This window comes from Rattus norvegicus, chromosome 2 (assembly GCF_036323735.1).
Source record: "Rattus norvegicus strain BN/NHsdMcwi chromosome 2, GRCr8, whole genome shotgun sequence".
Classification (NCBI taxonomy): Eukaryota; Metazoa; Chordata; class Mammalia; order Rodentia; family Muridae; genus Rattus; species Rattus norvegicus.
This window is the reverse complement of record NC_086020.1, coordinates 176,751,678-176,777,362: the sequence shown is the minus strand read 5'-3', so window position 1 is coordinate 176,777,362 and position 25,685 is coordinate 176,751,678. Positions and strand designations below refer to the sequence as shown.

The window sequence follows — 25,685 nt, the reverse complement described above, 5'->3', positions numbered from 1 at the left end:
TAGCACAAACCATCACTTTTCTCTGAGATTTAATTTTTCTTTTTATTAGTTTGTGCATGCTAGGTTAGTGTTCTACTACTTAGAAATTAATTTAATTTCCATTTGTAAAATTAAACCTTTCTTTTTGTACTCAGAAATCTGAAGCAAAAATGAGTTAAAATCCCATAAAATACTCCAAGCCTGGAAAAGATGCTTAGGTAACTCTGACTGCTTCAGGCACACGGAGGAAGCACAGCCTGTGGCATCTCCAGTCTAACTACAGTATGTCTGAATAGGATCTTACTGTCCTTACATTACCTTCCACATCTGTGTGAAAGTGCGTATGCACACGTATGTGCATGAGTGCAGGTGCCCATGGAGACCAGGAGAGGGTACTGGATCCCTTGGGGTGGGATTTACAGGTGGCCATGAACAGATGGACATGTACATGTAGGTTACAGGGAACAGAGCTCATGTCCTCTCTAAGAACAGCGCAGGCTCTTAGCCAGGGCCATTTCTAGGGCCCCAGCGTGCTCTTAACTGAGACAACAGGAAATCCTGCATGAAGAGCACCCTTCTCTTTTACAAGCCAATCCAGGACTAGGAACTGTTAAGGAAGACCATGCAGTGCTGACTGTATCTCCTCACCATGACGGAGAAAGCTCAGTTCACGATGACAGACTCTGCAGTCCATCTGCAGTTCTGTTGCTAACCTAGTTCTCTTTCTCTTATCTTTGCATTTCACTGTTCTTGCTAAGGATTCAGAACGGGACTGTACCTCCCCGACTTTAGTGGTAGCATTATACTGGGCTACCCTACAAAGAACAGACAATCCCAGTAGTAGAGACCAGTGAGGAGCTACTGGTTTTCTTGTTCTATATTAGCTCCTGGCCAACCCCTTAAAACCCTCACATCTTCTTGGACTCACCGTCCTCCGTTCCTCTTGTAGTTATCTGGGACATAATGAGGCTGCAAAAAAGGGGGGGGATAGAGGGAGGTAGGCACATTAATATTAGATCTGATCTGGGGCAAGGAAGGCCTCCCCACCTCCCCCTCTCCATCCATCCATCCATCCATCCATCCATCCATCCATCCATCCATCCATCCATCCATAATAAGATGCTGACATTTTCCTTTGCTTTTTTTTTTTTAACACAGTAGGATGCAAATCACTTTTTTTTTTTTTTTTTTGGTTCTTTTTTTTCGGAGCTGGGGACCGAACCCAGGGCCTTGCGCTTCCTAGGTAAGCGCTCTACCACTGAGCTAAATCCCCAGCCCCGCAAATCACTTTTCTGCCTCATGCTCCTACCCTAATGTCCTGTGCTGTTATAGGCTCATAGCAGTTACAGGAACCATGGGATGAAACCTCTGTAAGCCAAAATAACACTTTGCTTCTTTTAAGCAGATTACCTCAGGAAATCTGCCATAGCAACCGAGAGCTGACTAACACTCTCATTTTAAAAGAACACACGAGAAGGGGAGTCTGTCAACCTGGGTTTCATTACAAGACAGAAAGGATTATGATCACAATCCTACGTAGCAGTGAGTGAAAGTCACTGGTCTGTATTCTCAACAACTAGAAAAACCCAGGGAGGAGGCGAGGATGAAAACTGAACATGAGCAAGCATTCTACTGTGAAGCTACTTTTCAGATTCATTTAGTGATCTTGTCTTACATTTAAATTCCTTCCTTCCTTCCTTCCTTACTTCATCACAATATGTTTGGGTGTACAAGCACCACGGCTAATTCATGAAGGGTTCTCTCTTACTATGTGGGCTGTGGGATCAAACGCAGGTTTTCATGCTCTGAGGCAAGTGCCTTTATCCTCTGAGCCATTTTGTCAGCTCCCATGTCTTATGGAGACCTAGCTGGCCTAGAACTTGCTATACAAGCCATGCTGGCCTCAAAAATTACACCTGCTTCTGCATCTGCAGAAAGGACTGGGATTAATGCTGTCTGTCTTCACACCCAGCCGTGTCTTATATTTTTCATTTATACATAAGAAAAACAAAGCATCAAAGAGTTCTGAAGAGTTAAGATTGCTTGGAGCACAAGGTAGGCCTAGGTTACATGGTGGCTGTGAGGCAAGCCTGGACTATAGTAAGACCCTGTTTCAGAAACAGAAAAAGATTACTTTTAGAGTAACTATTCCTCATAAACATTTATTGAGACATGGTCTCACTATGTAGCCCTTACTGGTCTAGAACTTGCTATGTAAACGAGGCTGGACTTCAACTCATATGAAGAAAGGAAGGAGGAGAGGGACAAGGAGAATACTAGGCTGATAGGAGTATTCATCACACAAGCAAGTGCTGGGTGTAGGGTCACTGGAGTTTGCTGGCTGTTAGCATCAGGTATAATAAGAGACTCTGTCTCAAGGGCTTATGGTGGAGGGTAGAACAGGCAAGCCAGTCTCCTCTGGCTTTCTTACCTGCGCTTGTACACTACCATTAAAAAAAAAAAAAAAAAAAAAGAGGGGTTGGGGATTTAGCTCAGTGGTAGAGCGCTTACCTAGGAAGCGCAAGGCCCTGGGTTCGGTCCCCAGCTCCGAAAAAAAGAACCAAAAAAAAAAAAAAAAAAAAAAAAAAAAGAAAAGAAAAAAATAGTGAGGCCTCAAGTATTATGTATGTAATTCCAGCACATAGGAGGTAGAGGCAAGAGAACTGAAAATTCAAGATCAGCTGAGCTAAGTGGGGATACCCTGTCTCGGAAGAAAATCAAAGGTAACTTACTGAGAAGTCTCTTTTGGGAGTGAGCTTCTTGGGGAAATGATCAAAGGCATAGGGTTTGGTGCAGACAGGATAGCGATTCCGATGGATCTTGTAAAAAAGGTGTGCTGACTTGTCAAGCCGATAATCACAGATGTATACATCTTGTTCCTTTACTCCTTTGGGTCTCCCTGTAAATTCAAACACCGTTACAGAATCTGACTTCCCAGGCCAGAGAACTTGCTCAGTGCATACTGCTCTTACAGAGGACTGGAGTTTGGTCCCAGTACCCAGGTGAGAGGACTCTCATAATTGTTTGTAACTCCAGCTACACGGGTTTGACACCTTCCCTCAGTCTCCCAAACACACCAGTATTCACACTCAAATGCCTACACTTAAGCTACAGGATTAAAGATAGAGTAGATCCAGGCCTTAGAGGGGTGGGCGGTGAGTGTCTTTAATTGTAGGAGGCAGGAGGATCTTTGAGTTCAAGGTCAAAGAGGCCTGGCCTACCAGTCTCAAAACAAAACCAAAAAAAGCAAACTACTACAAAAAGATCTAAAATAAGGATAAGTAATCTGATATTCCTTTGTTCCCAAAATCAGCCCAGTGGATAAGATCTACCTCAGAGAAAAAAGGAGCCACTGGGAGGAGAAACTGCAGTGCTTAGCACTCTGGTTGCAGAAGAGGAAAGCAGAGTTTACAGTACTGGCATCCAAGAGCTGGAACACAGCTGCGGAAAGGGGTAAGGTTGTAAGGACCCCAGAAACTGGACTGAATGTGGCAGGGTTTTGAGCAAACCTTCTGAGGGACAGAAGGGTTCGTGGGGAAGTTATGAGATAGGGCATCATAAAGACGAGGCAGCACACTGGAAGTGAATACTTCTTTTTGAAATGGAGAGATGTATAGAACAGAACATTTATTACTGTAATAAAATTTTCTTCTATGACACTGAATAAAGATACAGGTAGCTACATTCTGACTAACCATGGCAACAAACACATCAAGCTAGCTATAAATTAGAGTTTCTGTAGATTATTTGACTTTTGTAAAACTCACAAAAACCTGTTTCAAATTAAGAAAACTTATGCTTGGTCAAGAATTTAAGCAGTAAAATGAGATGGAGCCGGATTTTAAAACTGGCTCAATATTTAACCGCTGACCTGAGTTCAATCTCCTAAACTAATATGAAGAGAAAAGGTGGTGATGGTGGTGTTGACTAAGTACTATAAAAGGGACAGTCTCAGGGAACCTTACATCCTTCTCTCTCTTTTTTTTTTTTTTTGGTCTTTGTCCAAGTTCTTGGCACAGAGATCCTAAAATCCTTGGAATTTCTTGAGTTATAAATGTGATGGGAACATTTTTTTTAATCTAATGAAGCAACCTTTGCCTCCTAGATAGCTTCAGGATGGAGATTAGCTCTAGGAAGTCTAAGCCTGGCTTGGAAATTTTTTTTTTTTTTTACATTTCTTTCTTTTTTTTTTAATTTATTTAATATTTAATAATAATTCTTTGGTTTCCGGGCAAACATCCCCCTCCCCCCTCCCCTTCCTTATGGGTGTTCCCCTCCCAACCCTCCCCCCATTGCCGCCCTCCCCTCAACAGTCTAGTTCACTGGGCTTACACCCTTCTCTTTCTGAGTACCTTTTTTTCTCTTAATCCTTGTGTTTACACATTAAAATACCCTTATCAGCTGGCTGTGGTGGTGCACACAGACCTTTAATCTAAGTACTCCAATGTCAGAGGTAGCTAAATCTGACTTTGGAGTTCAAGGTCAGCCTAGTCTACACAGTCAATTCCAGGCCAGGATTGCACAGTAAGATCCTTTGCAAAATGAATAAATAAATAACTAAATATAGCGAAACATTGTTATTAAACCCCAACTGTGGTTTATTAAAAGAAAGAGAGAGAGGAAGAAAGAAAGAAAGAAAGAAAGGAAGAAAGAAAGAAAAGAGAAGAAAAGAAAAGAGGGGACAGGGATGGTGGCGACACCTTTAATCCCAGCACTTGGGAGGTAGAGGCAAGTGGAACTCTGAATAGAGGTCAGCCTGGTCTATAAGGAGTTCCAGAAGAGCCAGGGCTACAGTAGAGAGAAATTCTATTTTAAAAATCGAAAAAGAATGGTTCTCTCTGATGTTTCATAGGTGTTAGTACTTGAGAATCCTTTCCAAGACTTTTAGATTTATCTATTTTGATGTATATGAATACTCTGTCTACTATATGTAAGTGTACCATGTATATGCCTGGTACCCAACTGAAGCCAGCAGCAAGTTCTGGATTCCCTACGACTTGAGTTACAGATGGTTCTGAGCTGCCATGTGGGTGCTGGGAACTGAACCTGGGTCCTCTGCAAGAAGAGCAAGTGCTCTTAACTGCTGAGCCAGCTCTCCAGTCCTAAAGATTACCTCATAACAAGCCTTCATCATTCACTTACCTTTACAGTACGTATAAAGGTCCAACACACAGCAGGTCCCAACTACAGCTTCCAAGGGAATGATCTCATAGAGTGGCACCCGAAATAGCTCATTGTGATAGAACCGACGGGATGGAGAGTGGTGAGTTTCATGGGGGCGGAAATAATGGTGACCAAAGGCAAACCGTTCTTCTCTTTAAAAAGAAAGGGAACAAGAGAAGGGCAAAGTTAAGTCTACTAGCAAGACTCCAGAGCATGCATCTTTCTGCTGGGAGGATACGGCGAAAGGAGGAGAGAGAAAGGAGCACTTACTTTTCATTCTTCCAAAGCTTCTCGATTCTAAAGATGTCAAGTTTATCTCGGTTAATGTGAGATAACAGTCTATAGGACTGACGGACTGGGTGGCCATCAGGTGTGCGCCGACTGTCCCTCATCAGGTACACACAATCACCTAGAAAGGTACAGAACAAAGGAAAACATTATTATTGACCTCCGGATGGATTCCATAAGAACTCCTTCTATCCGGAAGGAGTCTAATATGAGAATAGACTAATATGATAATATGGGGAGGTGGGGGTGGAGGGAAGGGAGACAGTTCAGCAATTAAATGGGCAAGAACCTAGGCTCAATCTCTAATATTACAAAAGAAATCATGAGAAAGTAAAACCAGCAATGTGAGGGGTTGGGGATTTAGCTCAGTGGTAGAGCGCTTGCCTAGAAAGCGCAAGGCCCTGGGTTCGGTTCCCAGCTCCGGAAAAAAAAAACAAAAAAAAACAAAAAAAACAAAAACACCAACCAGCAATGTGTCAACTATTTTCAACTCTATACTGAGAATTATAGATGATCTCTTTATTTTTTGTACTTTCGTGTCTTTTTACTAGGTTTATTAGTTTTTTTTTTTTTTTGGTTCTTTTTTTCGGAGCTGGGGACCGAACCCAGGGCCTTGCGCTTCCTAGGTAAGCGCTCTACCACTGAGCTAAATCCCCAGCCCCGTTATTTTTTTTTTTTTTTTAATTTTGCTTTGAGACAGGTCTTATTACATAGCCCTGGCTGGCCTGGAACTCACTAGAACAGGGTAGCTGCAAATTCAGAGATCCACTCTGCTCTGCCTCCAGATGGGATTAAAGATATTGTGCCACCACACCTGACCAACTAGGTTTAAATTTACTACTACTACAAAGACTTTGGAAATAACTCAGTTCTAGGTTACTTGACTAGCTTGCCTGAAGCTTTGGGTCAATAACCAGAACAGCAAACAAAAAGCAAGTAGACAGAAATGAAACTAGTATCAGCCAGGCGGAGTAGCTAAATGCCTATCATTCCAAAACTTGGGAGGTGGGGGCAGGAGGACACACAGGAGTTTGAGACCTGGCCTGATCTACAGTCTGAAAAGTCAAAAAACAGTAACAACAAAACAAGATACAAACAACACTACCTCCACCCCCAAACAAAAGTCCTCAAATCAAGGGAAGGGACGTATACGGCCCAACCATCACTGAAGAGCTACTGACAATGGGTGCTAGAGAAGTGGGGTGCAGAGTCACAGTCCTCAGGGATACAGCCTATAGTAACCTTCCCTTCCACAAGGAAATGATATATCCTGCCACATAAGCTCATGCAGGCAATCCTAATGAAATTCAGTAGTGCATGCACAAGTGTGCACACATACACACACACAGACAGAGTGGGGTTTGAGCCCTTTTACTTACCCTGACGAAGCAGCAAATCATCTCGGAGTAAACAGATAAAGTAGACACACCCAGGCTGGGCATAGTGGGGTCTAGGGATCATGGGTACCTCCTGAGCAGAAAGTCAATGGAGAAAGTATTACATTTGGCCTAATGATCTCAATTCAAGAGAGGAAAAGAATTAAAACTTAAGGGGCTGGAGAGATGGCTCAGCAGTTAAGAGCACTGACTGCTCTTCCAGAGGTCCTGAGTTCAATTCCCAGCAACCACATGGTGGCTCACAACCATCTGTAAAGAGATCTGATGCCTCTTCTGGTGTGTCTGAAGACAGATACAGTGTACTTATATATAATAAAATGAATAAATCTTTTAAAAAAATTAAAACTTAAAATTTCCATCTAATACTTTAAAGTCATTTTAATACAATACATATGTGTACACACACACACACACACACACACACACACACACACACACACACACACACACACACACACACACGGGTATGTATAAAAGATGGAAACCACTAGTCTGTGAATCCAGAGAAATGAGATGACAAACCCATCAGGGCCAGTATCTGGGACGATGCTCTATGACACATGAGCGCTAAGACTGCTGTGGAATCTCAGCAGCATCTGAGAGTGTGTGCAATGCACTGGGGACGTCTGACAGTTCTGTCTGGAGCCCACTTACAGGTATTTACTGTTCAAGGCCAGGGAAGCCAAACATTCTAAACTGCATCCCTCACGGCAAATTTTCCAGCTTAATACGATTAAGAACACCGCCCAAGACAGGTCTCTGAGTTTGAGGCCAGCTTGGTCTACAGAGTGAGTTTAAGGACACCCACAGCTACACAGGGAAACCTGTCTTGAAGAACCAAAAAGAGAAAAGAAAGGTTGCCTAAATCCTTCATTTTATGGAGGTGACTTAGTCAAGATCACACATTTACTGACTCTGTGTGTGTGTACATGCATGTCTGTGAGGGCACTTCTTGCCATGGCACATGCGTGGAGTCAGAGGATAATGTGCAGGAAGTTCTCTCTACCTTGTGGATCCCTGGGTTTGGACTCAGGTCGAGAGGCTCAGCTGCAAGAGATTTTAACCATTGAGACAAGCTGGCCGCCCAAGACCATACACAAATACAGCAGTTCCAAGGTCAGGACCCACTGACTTGGACAAGTCACTGACTCTTACTTCAGTAAGTAACACTGAGGGCAAAGGCTGTTTTCAACAAAACACTACCTGATACAAAGGGCGCTCAGAACTCTGTCTTTACCACTGAGAGGTTAAGGAAAGAAGATAGTGAATTTGAAGTTAGTCTGGGCTACACAGCGAGCTCCTATCTCAAAAAACAAAATAAAATAAAATGAATCTTAGTTGTATATAGTAACCACCCCCACCTTTCCCCCCCCCACCCCTTCCCCCTGATAGTTTTTCTGTGTAGCACTGGCTGTCTTTGAACCGGCTCTGTAGACCAGGCTAGCCTTCACCTTAGGGATCAGCCTGCCTGTCTCCAGAGTGCGGAGATTAAAGGCATGCACCCCCACTGCCTGGCTTTCCACAGTACTACCTCTCTCATAGATCCTGAGTATTCTGTTTCTTAACTATGGATAAGCTTACCCTGTCCACGGGCCGGGGGTCACACTGCTCACAAAGGTAGTGCTCCACGTCTGTGTTCACACCCATGCAGTCACAGTGCTGCCACACCTATGAAACAGGCACACTTAACAAGGCATTTAGGCAAGTCCTGAGAGATCATGACAATGATGGTGACAACAATACAGCAGCAGATAGGGCAAGGTAAAAGAGGGGTTATGCCAGAAGGATATGAGTCCATTAGAAACAAATGAGGAAAACACAGTGTATGAATGAAATTATTCAGATCAATGCTAATATATAGATCTGAACAGACAAAATGGGAGGTGAGGAGAGAAAAGCAGATGAATATACTATCAAACTGTCAGTTGCTATGTAACTCTAATGATGCTGCAGCTCCTGTTAACACCTTTATTCTCACAAAGAACTGCCACTTGACTTCACTTGGTGCTATCCTCTTCAACAATGGGATGTCATAGCCCTCACCTATGAACATATCAAACACCAGAGTACAGGAATGGAGGACACTACAAGCTGAGTCCAGGCCTAGAGTCTTGCAGTAGGAGCCCTCTGTGAACAAACTTATCACATACACTGGAACCTACCTGCATCATGCTTTATACTATGTGCTACTTCATGCTTTCAAGGTGAAGCTCTAGGTCAAAGGCTACCCTTCTATGTGCAGCTTTTTTTTGTGAGAAATGTTCAATTAAAATGGACAGAAAGAGGAAAGGAAGATGTAAATGAAAGATAAAGAAGGAGAAAGGGGGTTGGGGATTTAGCTCAGTGGTAGAGTGCTTGCCTAGCAAGCGCAAGGCCCTGGGTTCGGTCCCCAGCGCCGAAAAAAAGAAAAGAAAAGAAAAAAAAAAAAAAAAGGAGAAAGACAATATGATGAACAGCAAGATAAACACAAGGATTGACCCCAAGGAAGCGCTCACCATGCACTTGTCACATTGGATCATGAGGCCTTCATCCTTGTAGAGGCCGCAGATGCAGCGGATCACATCATCGTCCTTCTCATGGCTGTTTTCCTTCTCAGACACTGAGGTCTCACTGCTGTCTGCCTCACTGGCTGTTTCTCCCACAATCTCATCGATTTGAGCTGAAGCTTCATGCCGGGCACTGTAATAGGCCTTTCTTAAGCGGCAAACATCTCTCCCAATCGGGGATTTACGCCCATAATACTTCTGAAGAAAACAAAAGAAAGAAATCATTTTTGCTTTTTCTCCTTTTGGTTTAAAAATAAACCTGCAGAGGCAACATGATTTTCTTTATTATTCCATTTTGGCTAACAAGTTGAACTATAATGAATTAAAATTAGAATCTTAATTAATTTGTTTTGTTTTTTTCTATTGCTTTGTTACTAAATTTCTGTCAAGAACCTTACTATGCCTTAAGATCAAATACAAAGTGATCACTAAATTTTAATTAATGTTGTAAGCAAAATGTATTATAGAAATGTTCCGTAGAGCACTTGCCTAGAAAGCACAAGGCCCTGGGTTCGGTCCCCAGCTCCAAAAAAAAAAAAAAAAAAAAAAAAAAAAAAAAAGAAATGTTCCATTTACCTTTGTCTTGCAAATGCTTGGAGCACATACTAAGTGTCTGTGGAAGCTGTGTTAATAGAAACTATGCTGTAACTCAGAGTGCTCTACTCGTTCTTACCTCTTTATGACCCTTTCTTAGTTTGTCTTTCCGTCTCTATTTACAGCAGTCATCTCCTCTGTTCTCCAGGGCATTTCAAAGACTTGCCAGAGAATTTCCTTTTCTACCCACTACATAGTAATACCTAGGCTTGTTTTTGGAGGCAGGGTCTTCTTATACAGTCTGGGCTCAAACTTGAGCTGACCTTGTTGCTTCAGGCTTTCAAGTGATTACAGGAGTGAGCCACCAAGCTTGGCTTCATACATACTTATTTTCATGAACAAAGCAATATATTGTACCAATATATTTTCAGATACAAAATATATTGGTACAATATTTATATAATATAAAAGTTCAGGGCAAAAGTAGGGTTTTACAAAGATTATATGGTTTTTGAGAAATGACTCCATCATCCATTCCAGGGTTTTCTGTGCCGGTGCATGTGCTGGGATGAAAGGCATGTGGCTCTCCATCTAGCCTTACCTGGTAATTTCATGTATGTTTTGAAGATAACTGAGGTCCTCATGCTTGTGCAACACGTGTATTTTTACTGACTGAGCTAACTTTTGATTAAAAATTATTGCCACGTGTGCACATACATGCCATGGCATGCATGTAGAGGTCAGATAATGACTTAGCAGAGTGTGCGCTCTGGGCATAAATTCAGGTTGTTAGAATTGCACAGTAAGGACTTTTAACTGAAGAGTCATCTTGCTGATCGAGAAACCACCCTGTCACCTCTGTCCAAGATGGGCTCACTGTAAGGAACTCTATGTAGACCAGGCTGCCTTTGACCTCAAGAGATCTACCTACATCTGCCTCCCAAGTGCTGAAATTAACCACTACACTTGGTCAGAATATTTTTCTTTTTTGTTTGTAAGCTGCTGTATTGTATGCTAAAGCCAGTGTATATAAAATCGTTAAACCTTGTGAAACAGAATCCCATGAAAACCCAGAGAGGTAGGTGTTAAGGCCTGACTGGAAGATTATGGTACGTGTTAAAGAGACGCTTTTGTACAGACTTTGAACTTGAATATACACTGGTTCGTGAAAAGTGTTTTGAGAAACCTCAAGATATGTAACTACAAAAAGGAGCAGACTTTCTGGGGTCTGAAGGATTCTGTACTTGAAGACATTCCAGTCAGCAGAATCATGCTGAGCATTCTGCAGACAGAACTGTTTCAAGTCTGCCACTGCCTGGGAAACCTTCACGTGTTGAGCCAGGCTCTAGCCAGAGCTGCTGAACCACCTTCTTCATGGTGGTGATGCTAGAAGAACCTGAAATGGTGCTTGGGACAGCCAGGAGGACTCATCAGTCTGAATAGGGGGTGGCAGGTTGTTGGATGGTAGGGCCAGAATATTTTTTTTTGTTGGTTCTTTTTTTTGGAGCTGGGGACCGAACCCCCCCTCTACCACTGAGCTAAATCCCCAACCCCCAGAATATTTTTTTTTTTTTTTTGGTTCTTTTTTTCGGAGCTGGGGACTGAACCCAGGGCCTTGCGCTTCCTAGGCAAGCGCTCTACCACTGAGCTAAATCCCCAACCCCCACAATATTTTTAATAAACAGAATTTTACATTACGTAGCAAAATATAATACGTATTCTAAAGAGTACTTAATGAAAATACCTTGTCTTGGGTCTGCAGTAGTTAACAGTACTGTGCTCTTGCACAGAAGGTTCAGTTCCCAACTTTACATGGTGGCTCACAACCACCTGACAATCTCTTTTGACCTCAGTGGGCACTGCACACATGTGTTGCATATATATACACTGATAAAAATATTACTGCCATGTTGACGAGAGGCTCAGGAAGTAAAGGTATTGGCTGCCAAGTCTGACAACCTGAGTTTGCTCCTAGGGACCCAGGTGCCAGGAGGAAAGAACTGATGCCTCCACAAGCATGATGTGACATGTATATATACACACAACATTGCTGGGGATTGGTTCTAATGCTTTGAATTAATCTGGGAATCTTCATGTCCAAACTCTGAAGGTCCTTGTCTCCAAATGGTTTTTGATCAATCAATAAAGAGCCAACGGCCAATGGCTGGGCAGGTAGACTAAGGTGAGACCTTTAGATTTGTGAGGGCTTAAAGAGAGGAAGGGCAATCTTCATGAATGGGGGGAGAAGGATGGGACACAGGAGTTGCAGGAGAGAAAGTCAACCAGCCATGTGAGTATTCTGGTGAGCAGCCACTGGACACTTCCCTGACTGGGCCTGGGGTAGCAGGGGAAGGTTTAGGAGTCTTTTTTTTTTTAACTTATTTATTTATTATGTATACATCATACAGCTTTCTGCCTGCATGTATGCCTGCAGGCCAGAAGAGGGCACCAGACCTGATTACAGATGGTTGTGAGCCACCATGTGGTTGCTGGGAACTGAACTCAGGACCTCTGGAAGAGCAGTCAGTGCTCTTAACCGCTGAGCCATCTCTCCAGCCCAGTTTAGGAGTCTTAAGAGTACTGGGGGGGGTGGGGGGTGTGTGTGTGTGCTGCATTTGCTAGCAGAAGGTTTAGAAGTGCCCAGCCTTTGAGCTAGTCATGGCAAGTCAAAATTTAACTGGTGTGTGTGAGCATGAGCATGTGCGCATGCTTGCATTTCATTCTCAAATCCAGAAGGCTCTGGCAGACGGCTGGGAGTGTGACCTGCTGGGAGCACAAAGTGACATATATACACAATTAAACCAATTAAACAAATGTAGTAATGAGAAGAGATTACTGCCTTTCCCAATAAACAAACTTAAAGTAACTCGCATAAGACCAAACTTGTTAAATTTCTAAATGAAGTGAGTAAATACCTCAGCATTTCGAAAGACCTTAAGCATGTCGGCATCAAAAGCTTCCACGGTTTTGTAGTATCCAGTGAGGATCTGCTTCTCTATGGTGCTGAGATCCAGCGGGTCAGAGATCTTCTCATAATAGTCAGCATTTCTGGAACACAAAGCAGGCTATTACACTGCTGCACCGACTGCTTTTCTGAGCTCTACAAGGCTGTCAGAAAGTACACGTACTTTTTCTTTGGGGGAAGATTCAACAGTGGAGCTGCAAGAGCTTGTTGGGAAGAATCTGCAAAAGAACACAGATTTAGTACATATGTTTAAAAGACGACAGTGATCATTAGTCTGAATCGCCCTCTCCCTCTTTCTTCTTCTTTTTCTTCTTCTTCTTCTTCTTCTTCTTCTTCTTCTTCTTCTTCTTCTTCTTCTTCTTCTTCTTCTTCTTCTTCTTCTCCTTCTCCTTCTCCTTCTCCTTCTCCTTCTCCTTCTCCTTCTCCTTCTTCTTTTTTCTTTTTTTTGGAGCTGGGGACCGAACCCAGGGCCTTGCGCTTTCTAGGCAAGCGCTCTACCACTGAGCTAAATCCCCAACCCCTCCCCCTCTCCCTCTTTTTACTTGAGATGGAGGTCTTGTTTTGTTGTTTAGATTGGTCGAGAACTCATGGGTGAAAAGAGTAGCTAGAATTACAACCACCTACCAGCACAGCTGGCTTGTTTTATTTTATTAAACTTTATTTTTCTTGCCTAAATGTGATGATCCAGGCACTCCAGGAGCTGCCAAGGATGGTGAGAGTTTGACGATGTTACATTGTTTCAAAAAGAGAGAGAGAGAGAGAGAAAAAAAGAGACTTTTTCTTTATCCATTTTTCAAGGGGTGCTGGGGATAGAACTGAGTCAGTCCTGTACCTGCAGCAGGAGGCTCCAGCTGACAAACATCCTCTCTTTTCTTTGTGGAGATACTTTTATGTGTATGAGTGTTTGCCTAGCTTCATGTCTGTACTCTACATGTATGCAGTGCTCTGAGTAATGCAACCTGAGACTCGTTAAAGACCAGCCAGTACTCTTAACTATCGAGTTATTTCTCATGAAGAATGTGAGCTGTAAATACTGAAAATAGCTAGGCTGTTTAGGGAAAATTCTGATCACATGCCTGCTACTTTCAAAGGACTATGAAAGCAAAGAGGAATTTGAGTTTCTCATTCATGTACTAAACCTGTTACAGGGTGACAAATATTTTTATTTTCTTTTTCTTTTTCTTGAGCTGGGGACCGAACCCAGGGCCTTGCGCTTGCTAGGCAAGCGCTCTACCACTGAGCTAAATCCCCAACCCCTTTATTTTATTTTTAAATATTTTATTTACATGAGTACACTGTAGCTGTCTTCAGATACACCAGAAGAGGGCATCAGATCTCTTTACAGATGGTTGTGAGCCACCATGTGGTTACTGGGATTTGAACTCAGGACCTCTGGAAGAGCAGTCAGGTGCTCTTAACCACTGAGCCATCTCTCCAGCCCCAGCCCAACCTTTTTATTTTAAATATTTATTTATTTTGATGGGCATGATAATGTGTACCACTTGTGTGCATTGGGATGCTAAATCTTTTTAGAACAAAAAGATTACCACATCCAAATATGTTTTCCAGCCTCATAATTGTCCATAATTGAGATTCCTATTGGTGTGGATTTGACTGAATAATGTAGCAAATATTTGCTAGAATTTATTTTTTCATTCAGTTATGTGTGATACACACAGCATTCAGTGAAGGACTCTGATTTGATATCTCATTTCTGAGGGCGACCCTGGAGGGAGAAAAGGTGCTTAGCATGCAGTGATGGAAAGCAGCTCCACGGTAGGCGTGGGAGAAAGGGAAGCGCCCCCTTCCAGGGACGCAGCAGACAGGGTCTTACTATGCAGCCCCAGCAGGCCTGGAGGATACTATGACAGCGGGCTGACCTCAAACTCACCAAGGTCCACTGGCCTCTGACTCCTAAATGCTGGGACTAAAGAACCACAATGGGCCAAAACCCCCACATCTTTTATTTGTTTTTTTCTGAGACAGGGTTTCTCTGTGTAGTCTTGGAACTCTTTGGACAGCAGGCTCTTGATTCACCTGTTCTGCCTAAGTGCTGGGATTAAAGGGGTGACAAAATTTATACCTAAAGTCACTTTTGGTGTTGTTAAGACAGCTCAGGGTCTCAGCAGTCAGGCTTACCAGCCAGTTTAGTTCCCTCTTTTCTACACCCTTGGGGTTAAGAAAGGAATGTAAATAAACAGAATAATTTAAAAGAAAGGAAAACTCCAAAAAGCCAACAAAATATAAAAGATAGGGAGATTGACAAAACAAACTAACCAGAACAAACTCTCAAAATGTAAGGACAGGAAGTAAGACAAATAAACCAAAACCAATTATAAGAAGCTATAAACGTGGAGCTGGAAAGATAGCTCAGTGGTTATAAGCATTCATTGGCTGCTCTTACAACCAGACCTGCAGTTTCAGAGCATTCCAACACCCCCTTGTAGCCTACAGGAGCACCAGGGTGCATGTGGTATGCATGCATACATACATATATACACAAATACATACAAAACACCCCCACACAAAATAACAATTTAAAAAAAGCCACGAGTATAACAAAATGTTTCACAGTTTCATAGTTCATTTCTCTCTCTCTCTCTCTTTTTTTTTTTAAGATTTATTTATTTATTATATATGAGTACACTGTAGCTGTCTTCAGACACACCAGAAGAGGGCACCAGATCTCTTTACAGATGGTTGTGAGCCACCATGTGGTTGCTGGGATTTGAACTCAGGACCTCTGGAAGAACAGTCACTGCTCTTAACCACTGAGCCATCTCTCCAGCCCTCATTTCTCTTTTTAAAATTTTATTTACTTGTATGTGTCTGGATGTTTTGCCTGCATGTGCATCTGTGTACCACATGTATGCCCGATGTTTCTGAAAGCGATTCCCTGGAAATGAAGTTACAGACAGTTGTGAACTGCTATGTGAATGCTGGGATCCAACCCAGGTCCTCATTATCTAATAAATCAGTTCTCTCCTACAATGGTTAGGGAGAGTCAAAACTCTAATTGTCAGGCTTGGTGGCAAGCACCATTATCCTCTGAGTTATTGTCTAAGCCCAAAAATCTTTCATTTTTAAATACCCCTAATTTTCTGATCAGAAAGTTACTTATACTGCAAAAATATTTAGCCCCAATTTATAACTGCTTATTCATTCATGATTGTGCTCAAAAGACATCTTAGAAAAGGTGGGGGCTGGAGAGATAGTTCAACAGCTAAGACCACTGGCAGCTCTTCAAGAGGATCTGGATTCAATTCTGAGCACCCACAAGGGAGCTCACAACTGTGTGTAACTCCGGTTCCAGGGGACCTGTTGTCCTCACACAGACATACATGCAGGCAAACACACCAATGCATATAAAATAAAAATAGGGCTGGAGAGATGGCTCAGAGTTTAAGAGCACTGACTGCTCTTCCAGAGGTCCTGAGTTCAATTCCCAACAACCACATGGTGGCTCACAACCATCTGTAATGAGATCTGATGCCCTCTTCTGGTGTGTCTGAAGACAGCTATAGTGTACTCATAAATAGAAATAAATAAATCTTAAGAAAACAACAACCAAGCTGTGGCCATAATGATGATGCTTACAGCAACCCTTACTAGTGCTGGGAAAGGAACATGCTACTACACTTATAATTTTAAACTGTAATATTATCTCATCCACAGAAATTACAATCCTCTAGCTAAATATGTTATTGACAAAATACATTCCCCTTAATTATAAATAATAAACTCAAAATTGATATGCACAAGACTAGAGGTTATTTGCTTTATAATTTTTTATCTCTGACAACAGGTATGAGGGGCAGGAAGGACAGCTCAGTAGTTAAGAGAACTTGCCTGAATTAGGAGAAGCCTGAGTTCAACTCCTACTAGGCATATTAGTGAGCTCACAGAGGCCTGTTTACTCTAGCTCCAGGTGATCTGGTGCTCTCTTCCGACCCCCATGAGCACTGCATTCACATAGACAAACCCTCCCTCCCAACACACAACTGTTTTAAAGAAGTAAAAGGGGATGAAGAGACTCAACAATTGGGAGAACTAGCTGGTCTTTCAAGAGGATTCCCAGCACACACAGGGTAGCTCACAACCATTTGTAAATCAAATTCCAGGGGATCTGATGTCCTTTTCTGTTCTCTGCCGCCGGGCATTAGGCATACATGTGGTTCACAGAAACATGCAGGCAACACTTTCCCCACACATAAAACAAACCAAAACCTAAAAATAATTTAGAGACAAATGTTGAATTCTCTCATCTAACATTAACAAAAGGTAGAACCAATCCATACTCCCACAGCATTGCCTGTTCTCAGGAGGGCGAGTGGCAAGCGCACCTTTGTAGGAGATGATGCCATCGCAGATCTCTTTGAAGATCTGGGCCAGGCGTGCTGCCCGAGCCACTTCCAGGTTCTCCTCTGCAGCTGCCAAGCGTCTTGTGCGAACAGATCTCGCTGTCTGCAGGGCAGAGAACTGGGTCATGAAGACATCTGCAAAACGGTGAAAAGCAATTTTAGGAGATTAATTTGATATATCCTTTTCTTTTCCAGTTGACTCCTATAATTTTTTTTTCCTGGAGAATATTAAGTAGAATTAGAGAAGAACCAGAAAACACTAGAGTTTCTGTAGTGGTAAATGCTCCACTGTGCAGTAGCTGCAGGTATGCAGTTTAAAATGAGCCTGACCCACCCCGCCCTCCTTATATAACCACTTTTTTGGTTTTTGTTTTTTCTTTAAAAGTCACTCAGCAATTAAACAGGTGTGTAGTGCTCTTGAGGACTTGAGTTTTTTTTTTTTTTTTTTTTTTTTTGGTTCTTTTTTTCGGAGCTGGGGACCGAACCCAGGGCCTTGCGCTTCCTAGGCAAGCGCTCTACCACTGAGCCAAATCCCCAACCCCGAGGACTTGAGTTTTATTACCAGCTCCCATATCAGGTGGCTCAGAACTTCCTCTAACTCCAGCTTCATGGTATATGATTAGACTCACACTTCCACACTTAAATGTAAACTAAACATCTTTACATGAATTCATGAGTGAGTCTAGGCTGCAGGAAACACTCTTGCTCATGTTTTTGCGGTGCTGCTAAATGCATATGAGCAGGACTATGGCCCACAGGAGTGAGTGTGTGTGTGTGTGTGTGTGTGTGTGTGTGTGTGTATGAATGTGTGTTCATTTAAGAACAGGCAATGTGCGTTGTACTACATTGCTTTGGTTGTGTTACACAGAAGTGCTTATTTCTTTTTTTTTTTTTTTTTGGTTCTTTTTTTCGGAGCTGGGGACCGAACCCAGGGCCTTGCGCTTCCTAGGTAAGCGCTCTACCACTGAGCTAAATCCCCAGCCCCAGAAGTGCTTATTTCTGTTCAGCTTTCTGAACACTGGGACTACAAGAATGTGCCGTCACATGAGGCCTTCATGTTCATCTATTCGGTGTGGAAGCAATCACAGGGACGGGTTAGCAATGTGGAACTCCTTTAGTTGGGCACACATGGTGTTCTAACAACTGATGTTATTCTTGCACATCCCTTTCTGAACAAATTACCTAGCAACTTGTAAGATGGGAATCCTTACCGACATGGAGCTGCATAAACACCCACTCTCTGAACAATGGAATACGTTTGTCCTTCCACTAAAAAACAACAAACTTAAGATTTTCTTAAATTATACTCCACTTATGAGTAAGTAGGCTGATCTGGCCTAAATTAGTTTTGAATGCATGCTCAGCAATATAAAATGTACCCTTTTTTTTTTTTTAAAATGTGAATACACTGTGACTGTCTTCAGACACCAGAAGAGGGCATCAGATCCCATTATAGATGGCTGTGAGCCACCATGTGGTTGCTGGGAATTGAACTCAGGTCCTCCCACAAAATGTATCCTTAAAGTGAACTTTTTTTTGGGGAGGGGAGGATCCCCTACTTATCACATTATGCCTATGCACAATGGGAGGTGTGCAGGATTAAAATGGGATGCATACAGGAAGGGGCACGTGATAAAAATACGGTTCTATACTTCGATCTGTCTTGATCTATGTTAACATAGAGAATGTCCTCAAACTAGGACCCTCCCAACCAAACTTCTATTTTCCGGGCTCTAGGAAGGAGGCTGAGCACTTGAGAAAGCGTCACTTGGGAAGCTGGATGGCACCCTTGAGAGTAACCTCCCCTACTCTACCATTTGCTTTAAGGACCTGCCACTTTGAAAATCCATGCGAGCCTCTAATTCTTTGAGTAAGAAGGCAAGAGTAGGGCAGTGCACCATGTGTGTATTCAGTGAAATGACTGTAAGATCTTATCTGTTTGGTTTGTAACTTCAAAGAGATTCTAACCACCAAATTGCTGAAAGGATTTACAATTCTGGGAAAATCCAATTTTCTCTGGGCTGGTGAGATTGCTAAATGGGTAAAGATGCTTAGTGCAGAGACCAATGGCCTGAGTTTGAACCACAGGACCCACAAGGTTTGGAAAGAGAACAGACTTCCTTCCACAAGTTGTCTCTAGCCTCCACAGTCATGTTGTGCCACATCTCCAAGTGTCCCACCTTCTTTCTCTAAACAACAACAAAAATTTACCAAAAGGCAAGCAAGACAGCATACCTGTATCCTAGCATTATGGAGGCCCAGGAGGAGGAATGAGTGTTCTAGGTCATCCTGAGCTATACAGCAAGTTCAAGAACAAGTTGACCTCTCAGTAAGTCCAAAACAAGAAACAAAGTACTCTCTAAACAAGTTTCTTATTTATTTGCGACAAGGGCTTACTCTGTGGTCCAGGGTGGCATTAAAGTGATGGGGATATGCCTGCCTCGTTCTCTCACTGCTCTGTAACAGTTTCATTAATCTGGGAACTTTTGAGAGAGGTAAGTGTTTTGCTTTGAGTTCAAGGTTTGACTGGTCTACAGACCGAATTCCCAGGATAGCTGGGGCTAAACAGACAATTCCTGTCTCAAAAAAACAAAACAAGGGGTTGGGGATTTAGCTCAGTGGTAGAGCGCTTGCCTAGCAAGCACAAGGCCCTGAGTTTGGTCCCCAGCTCTGAAAAAAAGAAAAAGAAAAAGAAAAAAGAAAGAAAAAAAAAAAGAAAGAAAAAGGAAAACAAAACAAAACAACAGCCTGGTCTATATGGTGAGTACCAGAGTTACACAGTGAGATCCAGCCTCGAACGAACGAACGAATGAACGAACGAACACACACACACACACACACACACACACACACACACACACACACACACACACACACACACACACACACACACACACACCCCTCTCTCCGTCTCTCTTCTGTTTTGGATACCAGCTCAAATAATGAAAGCTGTTTCTAATAGTCACTTAAAAAGGAAACCAAATGCTTTTGTATATATAGTACTTATTTGAATATGGGAAAAAAAGTATTTGAATTTTTTTTTTTTCGGAGCTGGGGACTGAACCCAGGGCCTTGCGCTTGCTAGGTAAGTGCTCTACCACTGAGCTAAACCCCCAACCCCAAGTATATGAATTTATAGTAATGTTTTTTATTTCTCCTCATAATGCATTTGTTTTTTGTTTTTTGTTTTTTTCAGAGCTGGGGACCGAACCCAGGGCCTTGTCCTTGCTAGGCAAGCGCTCTACCACTGAGCTAAATCCCCAACTCCTTATAATGCATTTGGCATCATTGTTCTGGTCCACACAAATAAAAGGAGTCTTAGAATAAAGTGTTTAGTCCTCTAGTCTTCACAGTGTGTGGCATACATGCCTTGACTCTTGCACCCACACACACATTAGAAAAAAAAAACCTGGGAGCTACAACAGGATATCATCATGTAGTCTTTCCAACCAGGCAATGGTGGTGAAAGAGTTTATTCCCAGAATTTGTGAAGCAGAGGTAGGTAGCTGGTCTATGTGTGTTCGAGGCCAGTTTGGTCTACAGAGTTCCCAGGTTAGCCAGGGCTACACAGTGAAACCCTGTCTCATAAGACAAAACAACAAATAGTAAGCCTCCCATGCCTTACCAGACTTAATGTTCCCATCGTCTCTACAGATGCCATTCCATCGGGTGTACAGGGATGTGGAGTGGATGTCACGGCTGTGCTTTACTTCCTCCTGCTTCTGATGGATCTTCTCCCAGTTTCGGACCAAGAACACATGATGCTTTAACACAAAGTTCCTGAAAGAAAAGAGAACGGTGTTTTTTACTAAGCCGTAAGACTCTATTATGTGTCTACATGCCATAAACTGCTGTTAAGAGATGTCGGTAGGCAAGGACAACAGTAACTAGGGTAGGCAGTGGCAGATCTGAGTACCAACAGCTCATATGGCCATCCCAGTAGTCAGGAGGCTGACAAAGAAGGTTCAGACGTGAAAGCCTGCCTGGGCTACAGCGTGTGGCAATAACAGCAGAGATTTACGGAGTGTTTGTTTGTACAAATCTTGTTCTGTTTAGGGCCCTGAATTCACCGTTACAGTCTAGGCCGGATTCAAATCTTGTAACCTTTCATTTTTTGGCTCCCAAGTACTGAGAATATACAAGTATACCAGAACATCCACGTATTTGTACAAATTGTGTGGTTTTGTCTTTAAAAATATTCATTTTTTTTTCCTTTTTTTCAGAGCTGGGGACCGAACCCAGGGCCTTGCACTTGCTAGGCAAGCGCTCTACCACTGAGCTAAATCCCCAACCCCAAAAATATTCATTTACTCATAAATTTATTTATTTATTTTTTTCTTTTCTTTTTTTCAGAGCTGGGGACCGAACCCAGGGCCTTGTACTTGCTAGGCAAGCGCTCTACCACTGAGCTAAATCCCCAACCCCAAAAATATTCATTTACTCATAAATTTATTTATTTATTTTTTTCTTTTCTTTATTTCGGAGCTGGGGACCGAACCCAGGGCTTTGCGCTTGCTAGGCAAGTGCTCTACCACTGAGCTAAATCCCCAACCCCATAAATTTATTTTGAGACCGGGTCTCATTATACCTCTGACTGAGCTTGGTACTTTCTACGAACCAAGGCTAGTCTGGAACTCACAGGTATCTGCTGGTCTCTGCCTCCAAAGTACCAGGATCTGTTATTTATTTCTTTGAATGTTTTTGCCTGCATGTATATATGTGTAATGTATAAATGCAGTGCTCATGGAGGTCAGAAGAGGGTACCGGAACTTCTGGAACTAGGTAAAGACATTTGTGAGTTATTGCATGACACTCTAACCACTGTGCTATCTCTGTTGCCTCTTCAGTGTTCACTGGTTTTTAATGAAGTGTGTATACATATGTCATAGTGTGCTGTTGCTGAAAAAGGCCAGAGTTATTGGGTGCCCCGAAACAAACTGGGTCCTGTACAACAGTAGTACTTACTTTTAATTTCTGACACAGCTTTTCTGCTCATTTTAGATTTTATTCTTATATTTTAAAAAAAGATTTATTTTTATGCATACCTGTACAAGTGCCAAGGAGATTAGAAGAGGTCAATGAATACCCCAGAGCTAAGGTTATAGTTAGCTGTGAATCTCATGGCTATCAGTTGCCCAACATGGGTGCTAAGAACTAAACTCCGGCCCTTTGGAAAAGCAGCAAGTGTTCTAAAACTACCAGTCATGGCTCTTGCCCTTTCAGCTCCACTTAAATAAAAATGATGATGATGATGATGATGATGATGATGATGGGGGGGGTGGTGGTGGTGGTGGTGATGATGATGATGTGCATGCTTTCGTGATATGTGTGTAGGTAGCATAAGGGCCACAGCAAGCATCTTTTAAAAAAAATTTTTTAGATCAATTTTTTATTTATTTATTTATTACATACACAGTGTTCTGCATATATATGACAGACAAGGGCATCAGATCTTATTATAGGTGGTTATGAGCCACCATGTGGTTGCTGGGAATTGAACTCAGGACCTCTAGAAGAGCAGTCAGTGCTCTTAACCGCTGAGCCATCTCTCCAGCCCCACAGCAAGCATTTGGAGGTCAGAGGATAGCTTTGTGGACTCAGTCCTCTCCCTAGGCTTTTATATATGGGTTCTGGGGAGTCTAACTTAGGTCACCAGGCAAGTGCCTTTTTCTGCTGAGTCACTTCCACAGCCCTGACCTTTGAGTTTTTATACTCCTGCCTATACCTCCCAAGTTCTGAGATTACAGGCTCGTGTCCCTAGGCATAGTTATTACGTAGAATAACAACAAAAACCCCCTCTTATTTATGGTCATCATTGTCATCATCATCGTCATGTTTGGGTTTGGGTGAGGAGGGTTAGGGTGCAATGGCACACAAATGAGACTTCGTTCTCTTCTTATATGATATGAGCCCCAAAGATCAAAACTAGGTCATCAGAAAGTATTCTAACCATCCAGCCATCTGACTGGCTTTCTTGTTTCCGTTTGATGAAGACAGTTCTTATCAGAATAAACAAGTGCTCTTAATTGCTGAGCAATCTCTCTAGCCTCAAGCTTAGTTTGTTAGTTTTTCTTTCTTTCTTTTTGGGAGACAGAGTCAAAATTCAGACTGGCCTTCAACTCATAGAGATCTGTCTGCCTCTGCCTCTTGGCATTAAAGGTGAATAGCCAAGTATGACTCAAGCCTACCTTTTGTTTGATTAATTTTTAAAATTGTATTTATGTATGTACATGTGTGAGAGTGTATGTTATGTATGTACAGAAACTGTGGTGACCAGAAAAGGCTGTCAGGTTCTGTGGAGCTGTAGTTATAAACAATTACAACTCCAAAATTACAAACTACAGACAGAAAAATGCTCTTCACTTTTTAATTTTTTATTCTACTTATATGTATGAGGTTCTTGTGGGTTTTTTGTTTGTGTTTAGCCTGTGCAGCACATGCATGCCTGGTGGATGCTGAGAATCGAACCTGGATCTTCTCAAAGTCTAAGTTCTAGGAACTCACACACAGCTGCATGTGGTGGTGTGCACTTTTAATCCCAGCACTTACAGGCGGAGGCAAGGGAATCTCTGAGTTTGAGGCCAGCTTGATCTACAAAGTGAGTTGTCAGGAATACACAGTGAGACCTTGTATAAAATCAAAAACAAACGTGCAAACACTTTTACCTACAGTTGGATTAAGACTTCATGTAGACAGCAGTCCAATTTCATCAAGTTCAGGAATATTTAAGTTGACAAGCAGATCACACAATTTAAAAAGAAGTCAGTAATGAAAAAACATTTTACCTCTCTCTATTGGACATTGGCTTCATCTGTAACTGTGGAGTCAATCTTGTTGGGGTGTTGATGTTTTCACTGGGCTCTTCAGAGGGATGGCCTCTCTAAAAATTCATGTGGGTGAAAGCACAGGGAAAAAAAGAAGAATCCATCAGACATCGCCTCTGAAATTATAAAGCTGGGGTTAAGACAAAAGCCTTGCTCCACTAAGTAAGTGCCTGCAGGGGACTGAGGGCAGCCTTTAGGGAAGCCATGAGGTCATGGTTTACCCTTTTCTTCAGCTTGTGCTTGGACTTCCGCTTTTCTTTCGACCGTGCAGACTTTCTATGTGTGCTTGCAGGCTGGCTGCCTTTATGGCTAGGGAGTCCATTCATTCGTTGACTTTTGCCTCCAATGATTCCTCGACACTTCTCAAAACCACATTTACAAAGTTGCTGTAAAGAAAGAGAATTTTTTTTTAACCTTGTACATTTCTCTCTTGTTTTCTTCCATTTTTAGTAAATTGGGTATTTTTTATTTACATTTCAAATGTATTCCCTTTCCCGGTTTCCAGGCCAACATCCCCCTAACCCCTCCCCTTCCCCTTCTACATGAGTGTTCCCCTCCCTACCTCCCCCATTACCGCCCTCCCCACAACAATCCTGTACACTGGGGTCCAACCTTGGCAGGACCAAGGGCTTCCCCTTCCACTGGTGCTCTTACTAGGCTATTCATTGCTACCTATGCAGTTGGAGCCCAGGGTCAGTCCATGTATAGTCTTTGGGTAGTGGCTTAGTCCCTGGGAACTCTGGCTGGTTGGCATTGTTGTTCGTATGGGGTCTCAAGCCTTCAGCTCTTTCAGTCCTTTCTCTGATTCCTTCAACGGGGGTCCCGTTCTCAGTTCATGTACATTTCTCATTACAAGTTCAAAGAGGGTGTCTGAGCAATTGGATCTCCAAAGTTAAGAATGAATTAAGAAATTAAGCATGCAAGTCAACTGAAGTCTATTCTAGTGGCTTACGTCTATAATCTAAGCACTTGGTAGACGAAGGCAGGAAGTTCTGGAGTTCACCCTACAACAGAGGATATCAGAGGGAAGCCTGCCTCAAATAAACCAAACTGAAGGAAGGGGAGGCTCAGAGGACAGGGAGGAGGGACTGATTCTAACAGGGAAGTGATGGCGCACACCTATGGCCTCAGCACTCTAGAGGCAAATCAGGGTACACCTAAGGTTTCTGTTTCAAACCAATCAGCCAATCAATCAAACCAATCAAAACTGATCAAAATAAAGCCAGCCTGGTCTATATATAGCAAGTTCTAGGCTTGCTAGGGCTATATAGCAAGACCCTATCATGAAAACTGAAACCAAAAAAAGGAAAGACTAAACTTGACTGATGAAGTGACACAAAAGGCCTTGACTGAGGAACACAGCAGGGTGCGGTGGTTTTCAGTTTCAGACAATGTATATCAAAGATCCAAGAGCAGTCTTTCCTAGTGCTGACTGGCTCTCAATGGCTCCCTCTTGAATTTAAATCCCTACCTGTTTTTCTACATTGAAGGAATGAAAGTTGTAATCGTAGGTGAGCTCGGTCCCAGCGGGTACATCCTTAAGTGCATACAATCCAATGCGGTACACTCCGTTAACAGACCTATTTAGAAAATTAAGAACAGAAAGAAAAGTTGGGATTTCTCATCAC

At 42.5% G+C, this 25,685-nt stretch overlaps 1 protein-coding gene and 1 pseudogene across 7 annotated transcripts in view; both read right to left on the bottom strand.

Moving 5' to 3' along the window:
- Ash1l (ASH1 like histone lysine methyltransferase) overlaps positions 1-25,685 on the bottom strand; it is a 136,456-nt gene that overhangs the window by 3,486 nt on the left and 107,285 nt on the right. For all 7 annotated transcript variants that reach the window (XM_008761159.4, XM_008761158.3, NM_001107689.2 and 4 more), the window contains 14 exons: positions 25,529-25,637; positions 24,279-24,443; positions 24,019-24,113; positions 20,859-21,013; positions 17,216-17,368; positions 13,036-13,090; positions 12,823-12,955; positions 9,323-9,571; positions 8,409-8,495; positions 6,810-6,900; positions 5,413-5,551; positions 5,122-5,294; positions 2,712-2,878; positions 908-948 (listed from right to left, as the gene is read on the bottom strand). In XM_008761159.4, coding sequence (XP_008759381.1) covers positions 908-948; positions 2,712-2,878; positions 5,122-5,294; positions 5,413-5,551; positions 6,810-6,900; positions 8,409-8,495; positions 9,323-9,571; positions 12,823-12,955; positions 13,036-13,090; positions 17,216-17,368; positions 20,859-21,013; positions 24,019-24,113; positions 24,279-24,443; positions 25,529-25,637 — 1,812 coding nt within the window. The remainder of the gene's footprint in view (positions 1-907; positions 949-2,711; positions 2,879-5,121; positions 5,295-5,412; positions 5,552-6,809; positions 6,901-8,408; positions 8,496-9,322; positions 9,572-12,822; positions 12,956-13,035; positions 13,091-17,215; positions 17,369-20,858; positions 21,014-24,018; positions 24,114-24,278; positions 24,444-25,528; positions 25,638-25,685) is intronic.
- On the bottom strand, positions 10,469-11,776 carry LOC108350157 (guanine nucleotide-binding protein G(I)/G(S)/G(O) subunit gamma-5 pseudogene; annotated as a pseudogene).